We start from the raw sequence: 18,934 nt of genomic DNA, 5'->3' as shown, positions 1-18,934 counted from the left end.
GTGGCTGGCGAACGCCCACATACTGATGACGTGCCTCTTTCGGTTTCATTCAGATAAGAGAAGTGTGGAATACTTACGAGTTAGACTTGGTTAACTATCAGAACAAGTGTCGCCTGATCCGAGGCTGGGACGACCTCTTCAACAAGGTCAAAGAGCACATCAACAGCGTGTCCGCCATGAAGCTCTCTCCGTATTATAAGGTACCGCTGTGGGGAGGTGTCCCTCCCGCACATCCACCGTTGTACCTTCAGACTTACAGTCAGGGCCTTCCCAGGTGGTCCAGCGATTAAGACTCCGCGCTTCCACTGCAGGGGGCACGGGTTCGATCCCTGTAGGGGAACTAAGATCCAGCATGCTGTGTGGCCAAAATAGATTCTTCTTAAATAATTAAAAAATAAAAATGGCCAGACTCACAGTTCCCAGGTGCCTCTGGTAGAAAATGTGAGTCACGTAAGTTGACAGGATCTTTATCTGCATATTGGCATGAGTCCTGGTGTATCTGAGAGTGGAGAGTTCAGCAGTTGAGCTCTGCCTTCCATCCACCCGCTAGGTGTTTGAAGAGGATGCCCTGAGCTGGGAAGACAAACTGAACCGGATCATGGCTCTCTTCGACGTGTGGATCGACGTGCAGAGGCGCTGGGTCTACCTGGAGGGCATCTTCACGGGCAGCGCAGACATCAAACACCTGCTGCCAGTCGAAACCCAGCGGTTCCAGAGGTACAGCCTCGAGCCGGGACGGAGGGCTGAAGGGTAGGCTTGGCTGGTGACCACCCTTTGCACGAAGGCTGACGTTAACCTCGCTTTTAATTTGATTTGTAGTATCAGCACGGAATTCTTGGCTCTCATGAAAAAAGTATCCAAGTCTCCCCTGGTCATGGATGTTCTGAACATCCAGGGGGTACAGAGGTCGCTGGAGAGATTAGCAGACCTGCTAGGAAAGATCCAGAAAGCCCTGGGAGAGTACCTGGAAAGAGAGCGCTCATCTTTCCCCAGGTGAGAGGGTGGTTTTTACGGGGACTGAAGGGAAGGTCCGCTCCGGCGCCGCCTTCCCGCCCCTCCCTCCCTCCTGGCCTGTGTGTTGGTCACTCTGGCGTCAAGGGTTTTGTTACCAGTAACCGATTCAGTGAATACCGTTTCTCCTTCATCCATTGCTTCCTAATTATAACAAATAATCCTTAATTTTCTACCGTGGGTTCATTTACTAAGCTTCATTTAAACTATTATTCACCCTCCCAGGCAGCTAGCATCTCTTAAAAATTTAGCTGTGATTCTTTTTTTTTTTTGGCCACACTGTGTGGCATGCGGAACTTCCCTGACCAGGGATCGAACCCATGCCCCCTGTGGTGGAAGCACGGAGTCTTAACCACTGGACCACCAGGGAAGTTGTATTTTATTTTCTAAGTGGCATTCTTTTCTTTCTGAATAGTTTGCTTAATATAAATAGAGCAGGTTTTTAAAAAATTCCTAAGGTGCAGTGAATTACATGAAACCCATTGAACTTCTCTTCAGGATCTGTTAGGTGAGTGTATATCTTTTGCTGAGGGCTGGAAGAAATCTGGATGTGATCTGAATTCAGGCTGGAGGTGGTCCGTCACATTCCATACCCACCTTCCTTTCCTATACAGTTTGAAGTTTTGCCTTGATTCCCCTTATTTGTGTATATGTAACGTTTTAGCAACTTACATGCTATTTTAATTTTAGGTTTTATTTTGTGGGTGATGAAGATTTGCTTGAAATCATTGGAAACAGTAAGAATGTAGCTAAGTTACAGAAACATTTCAAGAAAATGTTTGCTGGTGTTTCGAGCATCATCCTAAATGAAGACAACTCTGTCGTCCTGGGCATCTCATCCCGTGAAGGAGAGGAGGTAGTTACATTCATTGATTGTAACTTAGAACACTTCACTCCCATCTTTGCGCACTTTAATTCTTAGAGTTTCTTTATTTCAGGTTATGTTTAAAACTCCCGTGTCAATTACTGAACATCCCAAAATCAACGAGTGGCTCACCCTAGTAGAGAAGGAGATGAGAGTCACGCTGGCCAAACTCCTTGCTGAGTCTGTTACAGAAGTTGAGATTTTTGGTAAAGCAACTTCAATTGACCCAAATACCTACATCACCTGGATTGACAAATACCAGGTACTGTCCAGTAGAAGGGGGACAGTCTGAAGGTGAGGGCACTGGCTGATCTTTAAAACCATCCTTTTGGGTCTTGTGTGCCGTGTCTCGCAGGCCCAGCTCGTGGTCCTGTCAGCCCAGATTGCCTGGTCTGAGAACGTGGAGACGGCGCTGAGCAGCGTCGGCGGGAGCGGCGACACGGCCCCCCTGCACTCCGTGCTCAGCAACGTGGAGGTCACCCTCAACGTGCTGGCCGACTCGGTCCTCATGGAGCAGCCACCGCTCCGGAGACGCAAGCTGGAGCACTTGGTTAGTCCCATTCCTCCCAGCCAGGCTCCTGGGGCTTCGCCTCGGACAGTTGAAAGAACTCACGCTTGAAAAACATCCTAATTGGTGTCAGGGAGAAAAACAAGTGGATGGCCTGTTGACAAATGCTGGGGTGTGTACTTGACTCTCTGGTACTGTTGAAAGGCAATCTTGGGGGACAGGAGTTAACACACACGACCTCCCGACACAAAGGGGTGACACTCGTGCCTCTGGGTCTTTCACACTCTCGTCCTGTCCTTCGCAGAGAACACGCCCCATGGCGGACCAGCCAGCGTGTCTCTGAGCCCGAGTGCTTGCTGCTGGCCTTTGCACTGCCGTGTGCAGCAGATGGACTGTTAGGATAGAGACAGCTCTTCTCCCATCACGTTTTATGCTAGTTGCAACTAGCAGAGTTTTTGTTTGTTGTTTCTTTGTTTTTGCTGCAGCTCTTGATTCTGTGTAATTCCATTGTGTGAATAACAGTTTTATTGTTTTTAAAAGTGAACAACAGTTCTGTTGTTTTTAAAAGTGAATGTTTACACTGTAACTGGACCTAGAATCTCAATTTAAAAGTCTACTGAATAACCCCTGCACCCCGAGGATACGCTTACGTACTTTAGTTTACATGCTTCAGCTCATGAAATGTACTTTCTGATAAGCTCTTTAAAGTGACTCTTTCTTCAGATCACAGAGTTGGTTCACCAGAGAGATGTCACCAGGTCCCTGATGAAGAGCAAGATTGACAACGCCAAGTCTTTCGAGTGGCTCAGCCAGATGCGGTTTTACTTTGACCCTAAGCAAACCGATGTGTTGCAGCAGTTGTCGATTCAAATGGCAAATGCCAAGTTTAACTATGGCTTTGAGTACCTGGGTGTCCAGGACAAGCTGGTCCAGACCCCCCTCACCGACCGCTGCTACCTGACGATGACACAGGCCTTGGAGGCCAGGTTGGGCGGGTCCCCCTTCGGTGAGTCCCTCCCCACACCTGGACAGGTGGAGTCAGATAGGAAACGTACTTTTCCAAGATTAAGCAAATGATCTAAACGTACTTCTTAACTGCGTGGCTGGTACCTTCTAAAACTTTAAATCCGTTGGCGGCTATCGCATTTATACTTGACCCTTGAACGACGCTGATTTGAACTGTGTGAGTCCACTTAGACGCAGAGTTGTTTTAATAGATAGGCAGTCGGCCCTTCCTGCTCACCGGTTTCACAGCCTCAGATTGACCCAACCGTGGATTAAAGTTTCCGTCCGAGGTTGGTTGAATCCAGGGGTGCAGAACCTGTGGCTACGGAGGGCCAACTATTGGACCCGAGGGTCCATGGATTTGGGTAGACGCAGGGGTCCTGGACCAGTCCACATGGAGACCGAGGGATGATTGTACTTCGGTTTTTTAAAATGAATTGCTTTTTACAGTTCTTAAAACTAAAGGTGTGTTCTCACTTGAGTTCTCAATTCCTTTTCTTCAAACAATAGGGCCTGCTGGGACTGGGAAGACCGAGTCTGTCAAAGCTCTCGGCCATCAGCTTGGACGCTTTGTTTTAGTTTTCAACTGTGATGAAACCTTTGACTTCCAGGTGAGAAGCTCTGTGGGAACCACCTAGAGTTAAGGGCCTGAGAGGGCTGGGTGGGGAGTAGCAGGCGGCACCTCTTCGAGCTGTGTTGGCCTTACAGCACAGCATGGTCCTCTGGGGACAGGGTTACTTGAGCTGTTGGAGGTTCCCAGCACGTGCTTGACACCGACTTGAGCTTCACGTCTTCAAATTCTTCAAACTCGTCAGTGCAACATGTCTTCCTGGTGTCTGTGCCTGGGAATAAACAAATACTATGGGGAAGGCTTTTTAAACAACGTGTTAACCTTGTCATTGGGACTTTATTGGCACGGGAGGAGAATGATACGTTATACCTGTACCACTGTTCATGAGGCACTTGACCTGTGGGGCTGGGCTCCTTGCCTCACGTGTGAAGCTGATGCCACCTTCACAGCCCCTCCCACCACCCCCCACCCTGGGAGGAAGACGATATTGTTCCCATTTCAAAGATGAGCAGACAAGGGTTTCAAGATGTGATTTGCCCAGGGTGGGACCAGTCATCCAAGCCAGAATCGGAGCCCCATACAGCCAGCACCATGGCCGTGGTTTCAGCTCCCTTCCCTTCTTCTCGTTTCAGGCGATGGGACGGATCTTTGTGGGGCTTTGCCAGGTGGGCGCGTGGGGCTGCTTTGACGAGTTCAACCGCCTGGAGGAACGGATGCTGTCGGCCGTGTCCCAGCAGGTGCAGTGCATCCAGGAGGCGCTGCGCGAGCACTCCAGCCCCAGCTACGATAAGAGTGAGACCGGCTTCTCCTTACAGTTGCCTGGAGGGCGCAGAGGGGGTCGCCTCTTTGATCAGAAATAAGCGAGACTTTAACATAGCTCCAGGACTCGCTGCTGCAGGCGGGGCAGTGCATCCTGAGTGAAGACAGGCGGTAGGGCCCAGGGTAACGCTGCACCCTCGTCCCAGAGCAGCCCCGCGGAGCCATCAGTCCTTCCCCTGTAGCAGAGTCCCTGTGCTCCCTCCCCCGGCGTCTGCACACAACACAGGTTTGAGCCGCTCTGGGCCCCCCGCATTCCCCTCCCCCTCCCTGCATCCCACAGAGCCAAGCCTCCTGGCCAGAGTGTTGGGAACGAGCCCTCGTCACGGTGGGAGTGCCTGCTCGGAGGGCCCCGGGAGCTTGTTGCGCACACAGCCTGGGCTCGTGAGCTGGAGGACGTAAATAAATACATCCACGTTGGAGAGTTTACCTTTTAAAGTTCCCTTTTTTCCCATAATAACGGTAACTCATCTTACCAGACCTCCTAAATAAAACAAAAGGAGTGTCAAATCAGTACCTGTGTACTCCATGTTCCGTGTTCTCCTATGGAGGAAGTCTGATCCCTAAGTAGTCCAGGGATGGGGGGCGGGGGGGCTGTTTATTTTGTGTTTTCCTTTGATGACCCTACGAGAGGGTCATTCTCGTGACTTCAGCCGGTCAGTTTTGTCACAACATGGATTGGTTTTTATTTCTGCAACTGTGGTTGGGCTGTGTTTCTATTCTTGCATTGACCTTGTGACGCTCAGTAATGCACAAATAGTGGGCTTCCTGCCTCTGGGACTTGATCCGTTACACGTTCGGACGGTTTTCGTGTGGGTGAAGTGGGTGAAGACGGGCCTGCCTGGGCCGGTGGGCATCGTGTCTGGGGAGCGCCTCCAGCTCCCCTGCAGTCCTGGGCCGGCAGGGGGATGGGCGCTTGCTCTGCAGTTTTAGAGAGATTTTGGGGTGGAGTTTTGACTAACACGAGTCTTAACACCATCCTCCGATTTTCAGCCTCTGCCCCCATTACTTGTGAGCTGCTGAACAAACAAGTCAAGGTGAGCCCAGACATGGCCATCTTCATCACCATGAACCCCGGCTACGCGGGCCGGTCGAACCTTCCAGACAACTTGAAGAAGCTGTTCCGGAGCTTGGCCATGACCAAGCCCGACCGGCAGCTCATCGCCCAGGTCATGCTGTACTCACAGGGCTTCCGCACCGCCGAGGTCCTTGCCAACAAGATCGTCCCGTTCTTCAAGTGAGTCACTTGAGTTATTCCGGATCGTGTTTCTGGCATGTGTCAAGTGTGCCATTTAAAGTTTACCTGTGTAGTTGCAACACTACCTTCCACGTATCCGTCTCTGATTTCTTGATGTTCGATGCTCTTGGTGCTCAAAGTGTACTGTTTTTTAAGAAAACCCTTTCTCTTTTAGACTATGCGACGAGCAGCTCTCTTCTCAAAGCCACTACGACTTTGGTCTCCGAGCCTTGAAGAGCGTGCTGGTGAGCGCCGGAAACGTGAAGCGGGAGCGGATCCAGAAGATCAAGAGGGAGAAGGCGGAGCGCGGGGAGGCGGTGGACGAAGGAGAAATCGCGGAGAATCTTCCCGAGCAAGAGGTGGGCGGGGCGCCCCTAACCACTCAGGCCCAGGCTCTGCTTGTATTACCCTTTGCCACCCTGAAGTCGTGCCTGGAGGGCTCTCACTGTGGCTCACGTGCCCTGGGGTGAACGGAGGGGACCCGCATTTGACGGGAGGCCTTGGGGTGGGGGCGGGGCGCTGGGCCTCACTGCTTGCTCACGGGACAGCTGTGCCGTGGGTCCTCCGGGGACAGGGCAGTAGACGTGGAGCCGCCCCCCCGCAGAGCTCATCCCCTTCACCCCACGCAGATCCTGATCCAGAGCGTCTGTGAGACGATGGTGCCAAAGCTGGTGGCAGAAGACATCCCGCTGCTTTTCAGCCTCTTGTCGGACGTGTTCCCTGGGGTCCAGTATCACCGGGGCGAGATGACAGCGCTGAGGGAGGAGCTCAAGAAAGTGTGCCAGGAGATGTACCTGACATACGGAGACGGAGAAGAAGTCGGCGGGATGTGGGTTGAAAAGGTAGCTGGGATCGTGGTGTTGGCTGGCGCCTCACAGACCCCGCAGGTGGCCACGAGCGGTAACGATGGCCGTGGACTTGGTGGAGAAGCCGCGTCTTACCGGGCTTTGTCCACCAGGGGCGTCGTCTGGTTTGTGGAGATTTGCCCCAAGTCCTGTTAGGATTTTTTCTTAACTTGAGAGTAGCGATAGGGAAACTTACCTGAAATTTTCAATTATGTGGTACAGTTTGTTCTCTGAAAATGCTGGCTAAAAGGGGATCACGATGAAAACCGTCTATGGCGGTAAATGATCTGCTTACAAGACTTCCCAGTACCACGATTAACAACATAAATGTGTAATCAGTAGGGTTTACATTCTGTATCGACTTCTTTCCTTTATCTCCTCTGTGAGATTCACTTAAGAAAAAGCGTGTCACGTGCACAAGCTGTGCGTGCTGACCCTCCGCTGCGGTCCTGGGTTAGACAAGGCGGCTCGTTCATCCGGTCTCTGTCCTCCCGGCAGGGCACCTCAGGGGTCTCTCCTGAGGCAGCTCGGTGAGCATCTCCTGACTCAGTCAGACAGCTCCACAGTTCAGTAAAAACCCTCTGTGTTTGCTGTGCTGTGGCCAGTTGAAGGTCTCTCTGGTTAGAAAGTCCCAGTACTTGCCTTGGAAGAGTCACAGCACACGTCTCTTGCTTGGCGGCGGGAGAAGTGGTGAGGACCCTTCCACCTTCTTTCTCTGGAGTGCTTATGGTGCTGGTCGGTCTGGCCCTCAGGTTCTCCAGCTCTATCAGATCACCCAGATCAACCACGGCCTGATGATGGTGGGGCCCTCGGGCAGCGGGAAGAGCATGGCCTGGCGCGTTCTTCTGAAGGCTCTGGAGAGGCTCGAGGGTGTGGAGGGCGTGGCCCATATCATCGACCCTAAAGCCATCAGCAAAGACCACCTGTACGGAACCCTGGACCCCAACACCAGGGAATGGACAGATGGGCTGTTCACACATGTTCTGAGAAAGTAAGTGCACTTGGGTGGGTGTCCGCACTCCGGAGAACTGGGACCTAGGCACTCTGTCCTCGTGGTAACAGCGTACGTTATTCTTCTTACCACGCTCTGGACAAATCAAAGTCACTTTAGAAACCGTTGCAGGCTGAGCGTTTTCAGCCTCAGTCACGCGCTGCTGTAAAATCCTCCCGCCAGGATCATAGACAACGTGAGGGGCGAGCTGCAGAAGCGCCAGTGGATCGTCTTCGATGGCGACGTGGATCCCGAGTGGGTGGAGAACTTGAACTCGGTGCTGGATGACAACAAGCTGCTGACCCTGCCCAACGGAGAGCGCCTCAGCCTTCCGCCCAACGTACGAGGCTAAGTATCCCACCCTGACTGCCTGGCGCGCAGCCGGGGGAGCGGCTCCAGCCTCTGTGGCAGCAGTCAGTGTCGGGGCCTCTCTGTGCTACATTCTTTCCATTCCTGTGGCTGGTGAGAAATGTTTTCAAAGCGTTCATTCATGACTTTCCACTACTTGCTGAGTATTAAGCCTACTCAGTAATTCCTGGGTAGCCTTTCCTACGACCCCGTGAGGTGGGGCTGTAGTTAGGGTTCCTGGGAAATGGCAGAACAAGGGATTTACACATGGACACTTTCAGGGTCGTCCCTTGGAAATGAGCCCTTGATCCAGGTCCTGACCACGCCCCCTGACAGCGGTAAACATGGGCAGGCCTGGCCTGGGCGTGCGTTCATACTTTGACCCCACTTTTCTGGAGTTCCGTCGTGTGCCGGGCCTTGTTCTAGATGCTGAAAATGCAGCTGTAAGCAACACAGACAAACCCCTGCCCTCCCAGGGCTCACAGCCTGAGGTGGGAGACAGACAGCATAAGGGGTGATGGGGCTACGGAGAAAGTAAACTGGAGGAGAGCAGCCGCCGGTGCCCAGGGGTGGAGCTTGCACTGGCAGAAGGGGCGGCGCCGAGGCTCCCCGGGGAAGCTGAGGGCACGAGGGGGCGGCTCCTGTGGCTTCCGGGCGTTCCAGGTGGAGGGGCGGATGGCGGGGGAGGAGCGTCTGGCTGTGCCCGGCGTGTGCGAGGAGAGCGGGGCAGTTGGCTGATGTGGAGAGAAGTTGGGGCGGGACCCAAGGGGGAACAGGCGAGATGAGGTCAGGCCCGGGGTCACTGAGGACTGGAGCTTGCGCGCTAGGTGAGCTGGGAGGCCACGGCACCCCAGGCACAACCGTGGAGGTGCTGAGAAGTAGCTGAGCTGTGGGTGTGAGTTCAAGCTTGTGCCAGTGGGGTCGCCTGACGGGCTGGAGGTGGGTGGAAGGGAAGGGAGGAGTCCGGCCGCACTCCTGAGCCGCTGGGGAGCAGGCGCCTTTCCTGCGACGCAGGGTCAGCATCGGTGGTTATCGCCGCTTCAGAAACCAAGCCGCGGGTCTGGGAACATGCACGTATGCAGACTCGTGTCTTGATTTGACTTGTCGGGTTCTTTTCTTACAGCTCACTACCCAGTAGATTCTAACTGTTGTCAGAAAGATTGATCTCCTTGTGAGGCGTGTTAGCAGTGATGTTAAGGCTCTGGGATCAGATGGTCCAGTTTGAATCTCAGCCCCACTGGCGACTAGCAGTGGGACTCGGCGAGGCTGCCAACCCCACGTGCGAAGGGGACCCTGCTGGCCAGCCTGCCGGCGGGTTCGAGGCCAGGAACCTGGCCACAGCACCTCACTGCTGACCCTGCCACCCAGGGAGCTGTTGGCTCCGTCCCACCAGAGCTCCTCTCCTCTCCTCTCCTCCCCACCACACACAGGTTTTTTCCCGCCCAGATTCTCAGGGAGAGAGCGTTGGTGGATGTTGTGATGAGGCAAACCGTAGACATTTTTACTTCTAAACCAAGTGCAGTGAGATTGGATTTAAATTGCTCTTTCAGTGGGCATATAGGTAAAGTATTAGTACCCGGGTCTGTACCAAACCCATGTCATTAACCGTGCTCGGTGTTCTCTTCTCTCAAGGTGCGCATAATGTTTGAAGTGCAGGACCTGAAGTACGCCACCCTGGCCACGGTGTCTCGCTGCGGCATGGTCTGGTTCAGCGAGGACGTGCTCAGCACGGACATGATATTCAACAACTTCCTGGCCAGGCTGCGCAGCATCCCTCTGGACGAGGGGGAGGACGAGGCCCAGCGCCGGCGCAAGGGCAAGGAGGACGAGGGCGAGGAGGCCGCCTCCCCGATGCTGCAGGTACGCAGGCCAGCGCCGCTCCGCCGAGTGCAGCCAGCTGGCACCTGAGGGTGCTGGGCCGCGGCGCAGAGCGAGCCGGGTGTCCCACCCTGAGCATCTGGAAGGCGGCGTGCTTTTCACGATGGTCACTGCTCCGCTGCTGAAGCCGGCCACTCGCTGGAGGTTTGCATAATCAGTGCAGTCGCTGCTGCAAAAGCGTAGCCGTGCACGGAAAATTTAAAGAATTCTTTCAGTTTTCTTTGCCAATTGATGAAAGGTGGACCTTTTGCATTTCGTTGGTGAAGACCAATGTTCCTAGGAAGCGTGATTTTTTTTTTTTGAGAACCACCAAGATGAAGAAATAAAGGGTTGGTCGTTGAAGCTTCATTCCTCATTTTTTCAACCCATAAAACTACTTTTCACAGTTGCGTGATCCTCTCCTGGGCCTAGGTTAGAGGAGATGAAAACCTCCCCGCTTTTTGAGATGGTAGCTAAGCATCACTCACTCCCTCCTGTAGATCCAGAGGGACGCAGCAACGATCATGCAGCCGTACTTCACGTCCAACGGCCTGGTCACCAAGGCCCTGGAGCACGCCTTCAAGCTGGAGCACATCATGGACCTGACACGCCTGCGCTGCCTGGGCTCGCTCTTCTCCATGCTGCACCAGGCCTGCCGCAACGTGGCCCAGTACAACGCCAACCACCCCGACTTCCCCATGCAGATCGAGCAGCTGGAGCGCTATATCCAGGTCAGGAGGGGTCCAGCTGTGGCCAGGTGCTGGGGGAGGTGCCGGCAGCATCTCTGGGCACCACTGCTTCAGGGTAACATCGTTGTAAATGTCTTTCCTTTATTGTTGAAATTCCATTCAAAACGGGACCCACTTCCTATTCCAATAGCGGTATCTGGTTTACGCCATCCTTTGGTCCTTGTCTGGAGACAGTCGGCTGAAAATGAGAGCAGAGCTGGGTGAATACATCAGAAGGATCACGACGGTGCCACTGCCCGCTGCTCCCAACATCCCCATCATCGACTACGAAGTGAGTGCGCGCCTCGACTGGATGTCGTCTTTTCTTTCGTAGGAGGGTTTTGTCCTTTTAGTTTTCTGTGGCACAAGGGATGCAGGTTGACTTGGAGGTTCTGACTTGCATGAAAGCGAGCAAGTCTTGTAGGTGAGCAGGTACGTGGGTCCCAGGGTGACCGGCGCCCGCCCGTGTGTGCAGGTGTCCATCAGCGGAGAATGGTCGCCGTGGCAGGCCAAGGTGCCTCAGATTGAAGTGGAGACGCACAAGGTGGCCGCCCCTGACGTCGTCGTGCCAACGCTGGACACCGTCCGCCACGAGGCCCTCTTGTACACCTGGCTGGCCGAGCACAAGCCGCTGGTCTTGTGCGGCCCTCCTGGGTCTGGCAAGACCATGACGCTCTTCAGCGCCCTCCGGGCCCTGCCCGACATGGAGGTAAGGAGGCTGGAGTGGGCAGTGGGCCTGGGGCTCCAGCACGGGGTCAGCCTTCCAGCACCTCACTTGTTTCTTCCCTTCTCCAGGTCGTGGGTCTTAACTTCTCCAGCGCTACTACTCCAGAGCTCCTGCTAAAGACTTTTGACCACTACTGCGAGTACAGACGCACGCCAAACGGGGTCGTCCTGGCCCCTGTTCAGCTTGGGAAGTGGCTGGTGTTGTTCTGTGATGAAATCAACCTGCCAGACATGGATAAATACGGGACGCAGAGGGTCATATCCTTCATCAGACAGGTGTGTTTACGTCCACGAGGTGCCCTCTCCTCCACAACGTGTCCTGTTCACATGTGCCCCTAACGTGTCTCACTCCCCCTTGCCCTCAGATGGTGGAGCACGGAGGCTTTTACCGAACCTCAGATCAAACTTGGGTGAAGCTGGAGAGGATCCAGTTTGTCGGGGCTTGTAACCCGCCCACTGATCCTGGAAGGAAGCCCCTCTCTCACAGGTAACACACAGCCCCGTAGACTTCCCTGATCTCACACACACCGGTTCCGGGTTTGCTTTAAATGTAGCATGACGAAACTGTAGTTGTCATTATAAAAAGGTAACAAAATACTGCTCGTCGTGGGGTTCCTCTGGGGTTATGTCACTGTGCTGGGAACACACTCAAAATGAAAGCGACGACTTGCTGGGCAGTAGTGAGCTGCCCCAGACCTGCCTGTAGGGCCAGGATGAGGCTGAAATAAGCCTGGATCGTTTTCCCACCTTTGCTCGGTTCTTTTTCGGTTTTTTGCATCTACAGTTACGCGTCAGACCCAGGCCCGAGTAGCTTGAGTGAGACCTCAGTCAGCTGTGGCGCGAAGCCGTGGGGGCGGGTCGGAAGCCCCGGGTCGGCCTGGGACAGGGAGGCAGCCCTCCCAGGCATGCTGCCCCTCACCCCGTACGAGGCTGAGCCGGGCTGTCTTTGTGTAGGTTCCTGCGTCACGTGCCTGTGGTGTATGTGGATTACCCGGGACCCGCCTCCCTGACGCAGATCTACGGTACCTTCAACCGGGCCATGCTGCGCCTCATCCCGTCCCTGCGCACATACGCAGAGCCTCTCACCGCGGCGATGGTGGAATTCTACACCATGTCCCAGGTGTGTGGCGTCTTTGCCCCGTCGTGACCGAAAGGCTCTGTTGAGAGACTGAGCTTCACCTGGAGCTCCGGCTGAGCCGGGAGACTTGCTCCAGGGTCTCAACAGGTGATGCTTCCGGCGGGTTCTGCAACCGCGAATATCCTCTTGTTCTTGCCGTCCTCGTCTGGCACATGTACATGTATTCATTCCCCTTACGAAACCGAGACCGTGCTGTGCCGTTTCTAAAAGGACGTGGCCACTTCTGTTTTAACAGCACCAACATGTGCCTGTTTGTACTTGTTCTTCTGCAGTGTTTGTGGTGACTGCATGTGGCCAAACCTGTCGGGGCTGGACCGGTTACAGTTCCACCACAATGCCTCTTTCAGCCTTGAAAAAATATTTATTGAAAAGGTCTTTGCCCACTGGGACTTCCCAGGCAGTCCGGTGGTTAAGACTCCATCCCTCCAATGCAGGGGGCGCGGGTTCGATCCCTGGTTGGGGAGCTAAGATCCCACGTGCTGCGGGGTACTGCCAAAAAAAAAAAAAGATCTTTGCCCACCAGATGAGAAGTGGCTCTCACGGTTTTGGCTTGCGTTTCTTTGTCAGCCTCTGACAAGGGCCCTTGCAAGAGAACTGCCGACTTTCCCCTGAGACAGACATCTTTTTTTTTTTTTTGCGGTACGTGGGCCTCTCACTGCCACGACCTCTCCCGCTGTGGAGCACCGGTTCTGGACGCGCAGCCCCAGCGGCCATGGCCCACGGGCCCAGCCGCTCCGCGGCACATGGGACCCTCCCGGACCGGGGCACGAGCCCACGACCCCTGCATCAGCAGGCGGACTCTCAACCACTGTGCCACCAGGGAAGCCCTATTTTTTTTTTTTACGTATAAATCTTTAAATATAATTAATTGCAACATAAAGCGAGCAACTTGGATCCACTGAACAGTAGTCCCAACATTATTTACCAATTCATTCTCAAATATTCCAGGGTCTAGAGTCTTTATTCTCAATATAAAAATGTTATACTGCATTTGACTTTTTAACTACTTTCCGTGTCTTAGGACATTTACATGTAACTTGCATCTTTTCGATTCCTGCAGGAGAGGTTCACTCAGGACACACAGCCCCACTATATCTACTCGCCCCGTGAAATGACCCGGTGGGTGCGAGGTATCTTCGAGGCACTGAGACCCCTGGAGACTCTGCCTGTGGAAGGCCTCATTCGGATTTGGGCACATGAAGCCCTCCGTCTCTTCCAGGACAGGTAAAACCAAGGATGTTGACCCTTCCGACCCCCCGAGTTAGGGTCTGCATGAGGCAGGCTGAGCTGGTGATGGACAGGAGTGAGGTGGCGAGGGCAGCCTTGCATCTGGGAGTTGATCACGGCCACCCCTATGTACGAGACCCCGACGGCCCTGCTGGTTACCGGTAACCTCGGGCAAGGCACTTTAACTCACCTCTTTCACTGTCGGGTGGGCCCCACACAAGGTCAGGGCACAGAGGTCACAGGTGAATTTCAGTGCCTTCTAACAGCAGCCTGGGGTGCAGTTCCGTAACCACCACCCCTTCCTCACCCTCAGTCTTTGCTCTCATCAGAGGATTTGCAGCTGTATCTCTGGGACTTTAGTTTTCTCTTTTTACCTGTTGGCCACTTATTTCAAGTCTTGCAAGTTTTGACTTTTTCTAGTTAAGTGACCAGTACTGAAGGGAGAGACTTGCTAGCGGCTGTAGTGGTCAGCTTGGATTGTGGAAGGTTTTGTGGTTTGAACATTGTAAGTCTCAGTAAAAAGTCGAGTCGTTTTCTCTCTTAAGGCATCTTGAAAGTTATTCACCTTTTTTTATTTTTGGCTGTGTTGGGTCTTCGTTGCTGTGCACAGGCTTTCTCTAGTCTGGGCGAGCAGGGGGCTGCTCTTCGTTGCGGTGAGCGGGCTTCTCACTGTGGTGGCTTCCCTTGTTGCGGAGCAAGGACTCTAGGCACGAGGGCTCAGTAGTTGTGGTGCACGGGCTTAGTTGCTCCGTGGCATGTGGGATCTTCCTGGACCAGGGCTTGAACCCACGTCCCCTACATTGGCAGGCGGATTCTTAACCACTGCGCCACCAGGAAAGTCCCTATTGACCTTTTTAAATCAGAATCTTTTTCTAGTATTCTTTGTTTATAGTTGTGTACGATGTTTGTCTTATAGTAGGTTCTTAGTTTTCCTAGTTCCTGCTCTGTCGTTTTTATTGATTTTTCTTATATTGTTAATTTTATGTATCTCAGCACTGCAGTCCTTCATAGCCTTTTAGGCTCATTTTTGATTAGTGAGAAAAAGTTAGACTTGTGTTGCTTTAACTCTAAACTTCTAACAAACAACAAATCTTAACTGATTTACTATTTAGTGCAGCACCACGATTTCCTGTTGCAAACTATTTGGGGAAATGTTCTGCCCGTGAACAGGTTACTCGGAACAGAGCAAGAGGGGCTGCAGAGTAGGAGCAGGAGGGCAGGACCCCTCGGGCCCGGGCTACGTGTGAGGTCGCCCGAGGTGGCCCACCCGTAGAGGACACGGTCCCAGCAGGACAAGCTCCTCTGACCACTCATGGCCTCAGGTGTGGGTAGTCGTAGGAGTCGGTTAGTGGTTACTCCCCTGGCAGAACGCAAGGCAGATGGTTCCCTCCAGGCTAAGAAATACTTAAGCCTTTGGCAGCCACACGTCTGGACCAGTTATTCTTGCCTTCAGGCAGCTTTTCTCACCCATGCTTTCGAGGAGTCTTGGAATATTGCGTTGTTGTAGATGACTGGGCTCCACGCCAGCCTCCTTGGAGTTCTCATTTCCCACAGAGCTGCCCTGCAGAGAGCCAGGGAGAGAGATGAGCTAACCGAGGCAGAGCGGGGGCACACGAGCCCTGGCAGCCCAGCTTTGAGCGCTCGTATTGCGGCTCTGCCACTTTAAAAGGCGGTCCTTTTTATGTTACGTGCGCTACCTTCATTCTCCCTTCTTTAATTAAAAAAAATAATTGGGCTACAGTATCATTTTTATATTTCTTAACATACCAGAGATATAATTTTGTTTAGATTGAAATATCGCAATAGCAGTTGTGCTTCTAAATTCTGGTTGGCTACGGTAAGTACGTGACATGCTCATTGGACCTTCACCTCCTAGCCTAAGTTATCATGTATTCAGCTGCTCAGAAGGACCTCCCACACCTATAGGGACAGTTAGAGTCTCACCTGCTTGCTCTGTGGTTTCCTCTGTAAACCTTGTGTTTCCAAAACTGTACACCTTGTAGTTCTCTATTTCTGTTCCCATAATGCTCCTTGATACTTGAAACATTTATATTAAGCAAGCTTAGAAACTAAAATGAAGTTTTCATTTTGTAAATCAATGTAATTAAACATTTTTAGAGGAGTTTTTTTTTTAAGATTTTCGTGTTTAATATCTATGTTTCGGACTACTTAAGTCGTCTCGAGTTCAGAGTCTTAGGTTCTTCCATTTGTAGAAAATGAAAATTTCTGGTAGAAGGCTAATGCCAGCCCTTGGAGTAGCCCACAGCACCCACAAAACCAGGTGTTTTCTCATCACGGCCTCTGTCTTCTCTTCCGACAGACTTGTAGAAGATGAGGAGAGGCGTTGGACCGACGAAAATATTGACATGGTTGCTCTGAAGCACTTCCCCAACATAGACAAGGAGAAGGCGATGAGCCGGCCCATCCTGTACAGCAACTGGTTGTCAAAGGTAACGCGTCTACATCACGTTAGGAATACTTTTCTTTGCTCCTGTCCTTCTAGTTAGAATTCCCTTCTCGTCAGAAACGTCTTTTCCTTGAAGGGCACTATAAAGGAAGCCGCAGCTATAGGCATGATGGGCCATGTATTTGCAGCCGTTGATAATTCAGGGCAGAGAATCCCAGGACCACTCCAAGAGCTGTGGATCCAACCAGCAGGAGACGGGACTTCAGTGAAATCAGGGCAGTGAGGGATAACTTGTGTGAAAATGTTTCGTATACTAGGATGCTGAACAGAGTGACATTTCCAGAATAGCTGTGAGCTGCCATTTTCTCTGAAAAAGAGAGCCGACATCCGACATCGTAGGAAAGGACAGTCTTGATGTGCATGTCCTTCGGTAGGCGATGCTGATGTAGGAATGAGGACAGCCTTCCTTTAGGAGCTCCGTCTCATAGGGTGGATGGCCCCACCTTGGGAGGGCTGACCCTGACATAGGGGCTTAGGCAAGTGTCCATAGGCCTTCATCTGAGTGTCGGCAAGGGCATGGCAGGCACAGGGCCTGATAGGAGCAAAGGCACAGAAGCAAGACGAACAAGAGAGATTTGCTCAGTGTTTCTAGAATTTCCTATTTATTTCTAGACTCTAGATACTAATCCTGTTTCATTTATGGGCACCATCTTCTCCCAGTGGCTTGTCTTTTCACTCTCTTTATAGCGTCTTTTGAAGAACAAACATTCGTAACGGAATATCGTTTAAACCCTTAATCCATCTGAATTGAGTTAGTGTATGGGGTGAGCTGTGGGTTCATTTCCAGTTTTTCTTTTGTGCATGTCCACGGTCCCAGCACTGGGACTCTGCAGTGTCGCACTGTCACATGGGTTTCCCTGTGCGCGTGAGTCTGCTACAGAGCTCTGTCCTGTCCATTGGTCCATTTGCTGCTTCCTGTGCTGAAACCACGTGGTCCTGATCACAGTTCTAAGTCCACCAGATAGGACAGTCCCTGTCCAGAGCACCTGGTTCTTAAAGGGGTGGGTCGTCTTTCCAGTCTTGGGCTCCTCCCCTTCCAAACGAAATTCAGAATTGGCTTGCCAAGTTGCACCACCCACCACTGAGATTCGGACTGGATTACATTGAATCTGTGTGTCAGCTGGGTGGAACTGACATTTTAGTTGTGTGTTCTTCTCTCCATGATCATGGTGTATCTCTTCATTTACTTAGATGTTCTGTGATGCCTTTCAGTGAAGTTCAGTTTTCTCTGTAAAAATTTTCCATGTCTTTCCATGTCTCATCCTAGTTTACTTATACTTTTGTTCCTATGTTATAACTACCTGCTCTCGTCTCATTTTTTGACAGTTTCTTGGTATATGGAAACATTATCCACTTTGCTATAAGAACTAAGATGATTTCTTCTTCGTGATTGGATCTACCTTTTTTCCTACAGGATTACATCCCAGTAGACCAAGAAGAGTTAAGAGATTATGTCAAAGCCAGGCTGAAAGTCTTCTATGAAGAAGAGCTCGATGTTCCTCTGGTCCTGTTTAATGAGGTGTTGGACCACGTGCTCAGGATTGACCGGTGGGCTTTTTGTTGCTGCAGCCTCACCACTCACCCGAGCTGCTCTCGATCTGATGGGGGCGGGGGTCAGGCCAGGCCTCGTGCTGTCCCCTTGACGGGCCTCCCACGCCCCTACCTTCGTCTGCCAAGCGACTCCCGCTTCTTAGTCCAGCTCTGCTGAGCGGAGCTTACCACCGGCTGCGACTACAGCCCTTCACCCTCCTGCTAGAATCGGCCTGTCTCCCTCGAGTCATCAGGGTGTCCGGGGGCGGCGCCATGTCTTTTTGATCTTTGCCGCCTCACCGGACCTGGCAAATAACAATTGCTGTACGAATGTTTAGTGTACAAATTCAAGTTAAAACACGTTCCAGGGCTTCCCTGGTGGCACGGTGGTTGAGAGTCCACCTGCCGATGCAGGGGACGCGGGTTCGTGCCCCGGTCCGGGAGGATCCCACATGCCACGGAGCGGCTGGGCCCGTGAGCCATGGCCGCTGAGCCTGCGCGTCCGGAGCCTGTGCTCCACAACGGGAGAGGCCACAACAGTGAGGGGCCCGCATACTGCAAAAAAAAAAAAAAAAAGGCATTCCAAATGTTGTAGACTAATCTTGAGAAGGTTTAGGACTTGAGTGTCAAAAGGGGAATGGAGCATAAAAGCCTGACTCTTTCTTCTTTCTGATAATGTTTCAGAATATTCCGTCAGCCTCAAGGCCACCTGCTTTTGATCGGGGTCAGTGGAGCGGGCAAAACCACCTTGTCCCGTTTCGTGGCCTGGATGAACGGTTTGAGCGTGTACCAGATTAAGGTGGGTCTGGCCACAGCCTGTCAACCCCTATTCATGCACGCAGCTCCTTGAGCAAGAGAGGAGCTGACCTGTCCCGCCTCTGTAGGTCCACAGGAAGTACACGGGGGAGGACTTCGATGAGGATCTCCGCACGGTGTTGAGACGTTCTGGCTGTAAAAACGAAAAGATAGCTTTTATAATGGACGAGTCCAACGTGTTAGATTCTGGATTCCTGGAGCGGATGAATACCCTTCTGGCCAACGGAGAGGTAATCAGTGACACGCCG

General features: G+C 52.5%; 1 protein-coding gene across 1 annotated transcript in view; it reads left to right on the top strand.

The window, feature by feature from the left end:
- DYNC1H1 (dynein cytoplasmic 1 heavy chain 1) overlaps window positions 1-18,934 on the top strand; it is a 65,774-nt gene that overhangs the window by 28,908 nt on the left and 17,932 nt on the right. The window contains exons 21-46 of the mRNA XM_060003907.1: window positions 54-200; window positions 551-717; window positions 820-993; window positions 1,702-1,867; window positions 1,950-2,138; window positions 2,232-2,426; window positions 3,108-3,390; window positions 3,900-4,000; window positions 4,593-4,752; window positions 5,770-6,013; window positions 6,189-6,372; window positions 6,643-6,855; window positions 7,611-7,849; window positions 8,033-8,189; window positions 9,830-10,057; window positions 10,555-10,785; window positions 10,934-11,074; window positions 11,258-11,491; window positions 11,578-11,784; window positions 11,874-11,995; window positions 12,463-12,628; window positions 13,707-13,870; window positions 16,194-16,323; window positions 17,755-17,888; window positions 18,555-18,669; window positions 18,755-18,916. Coding sequence (XP_059859890.1) covers window positions 54-200; window positions 551-717; window positions 820-993; window positions 1,702-1,867; window positions 1,950-2,138; window positions 2,232-2,426; window positions 3,108-3,390; window positions 3,900-4,000; window positions 4,593-4,752; window positions 5,770-6,013; window positions 6,189-6,372; window positions 6,643-6,855; window positions 7,611-7,849; window positions 8,033-8,189; window positions 9,830-10,057; window positions 10,555-10,785; window positions 10,934-11,074; window positions 11,258-11,491; window positions 11,578-11,784; window positions 11,874-11,995; window positions 12,463-12,628; window positions 13,707-13,870; window positions 16,194-16,323; window positions 17,755-17,888; window positions 18,555-18,669; window positions 18,755-18,916 — 4,653 coding nt within the window. The remainder of the gene's footprint in view (window positions 1-53; window positions 201-550; window positions 718-819; window positions 994-1,701; window positions 1,868-1,949; window positions 2,139-2,231; window positions 2,427-3,107; window positions 3,391-3,899; window positions 4,001-4,592; window positions 4,753-5,769; window positions 6,014-6,188; window positions 6,373-6,642; window positions 6,856-7,610; window positions 7,850-8,032; window positions 8,190-9,829; window positions 10,058-10,554; window positions 10,786-10,933; window positions 11,075-11,257; window positions 11,492-11,577; window positions 11,785-11,873; window positions 11,996-12,462; window positions 12,629-13,706; window positions 13,871-16,193; window positions 16,324-17,754; window positions 17,889-18,554; window positions 18,670-18,754; window positions 18,917-18,934) is intronic.

This window comes from Delphinus delphis, chromosome 2 (assembly GCF_949987515.2).
Source record: "Delphinus delphis chromosome 2, mDelDel1.2, whole genome shotgun sequence".
In the NCBI taxonomy this organism is placed as follows: domain Eukaryota; kingdom Metazoa; phylum Chordata; class Mammalia; order Artiodactyla; family Delphinidae; genus Delphinus; species Delphinus delphis.
This window is presented reverse-complemented; position numbering and strand designations above follow the sequence as displayed.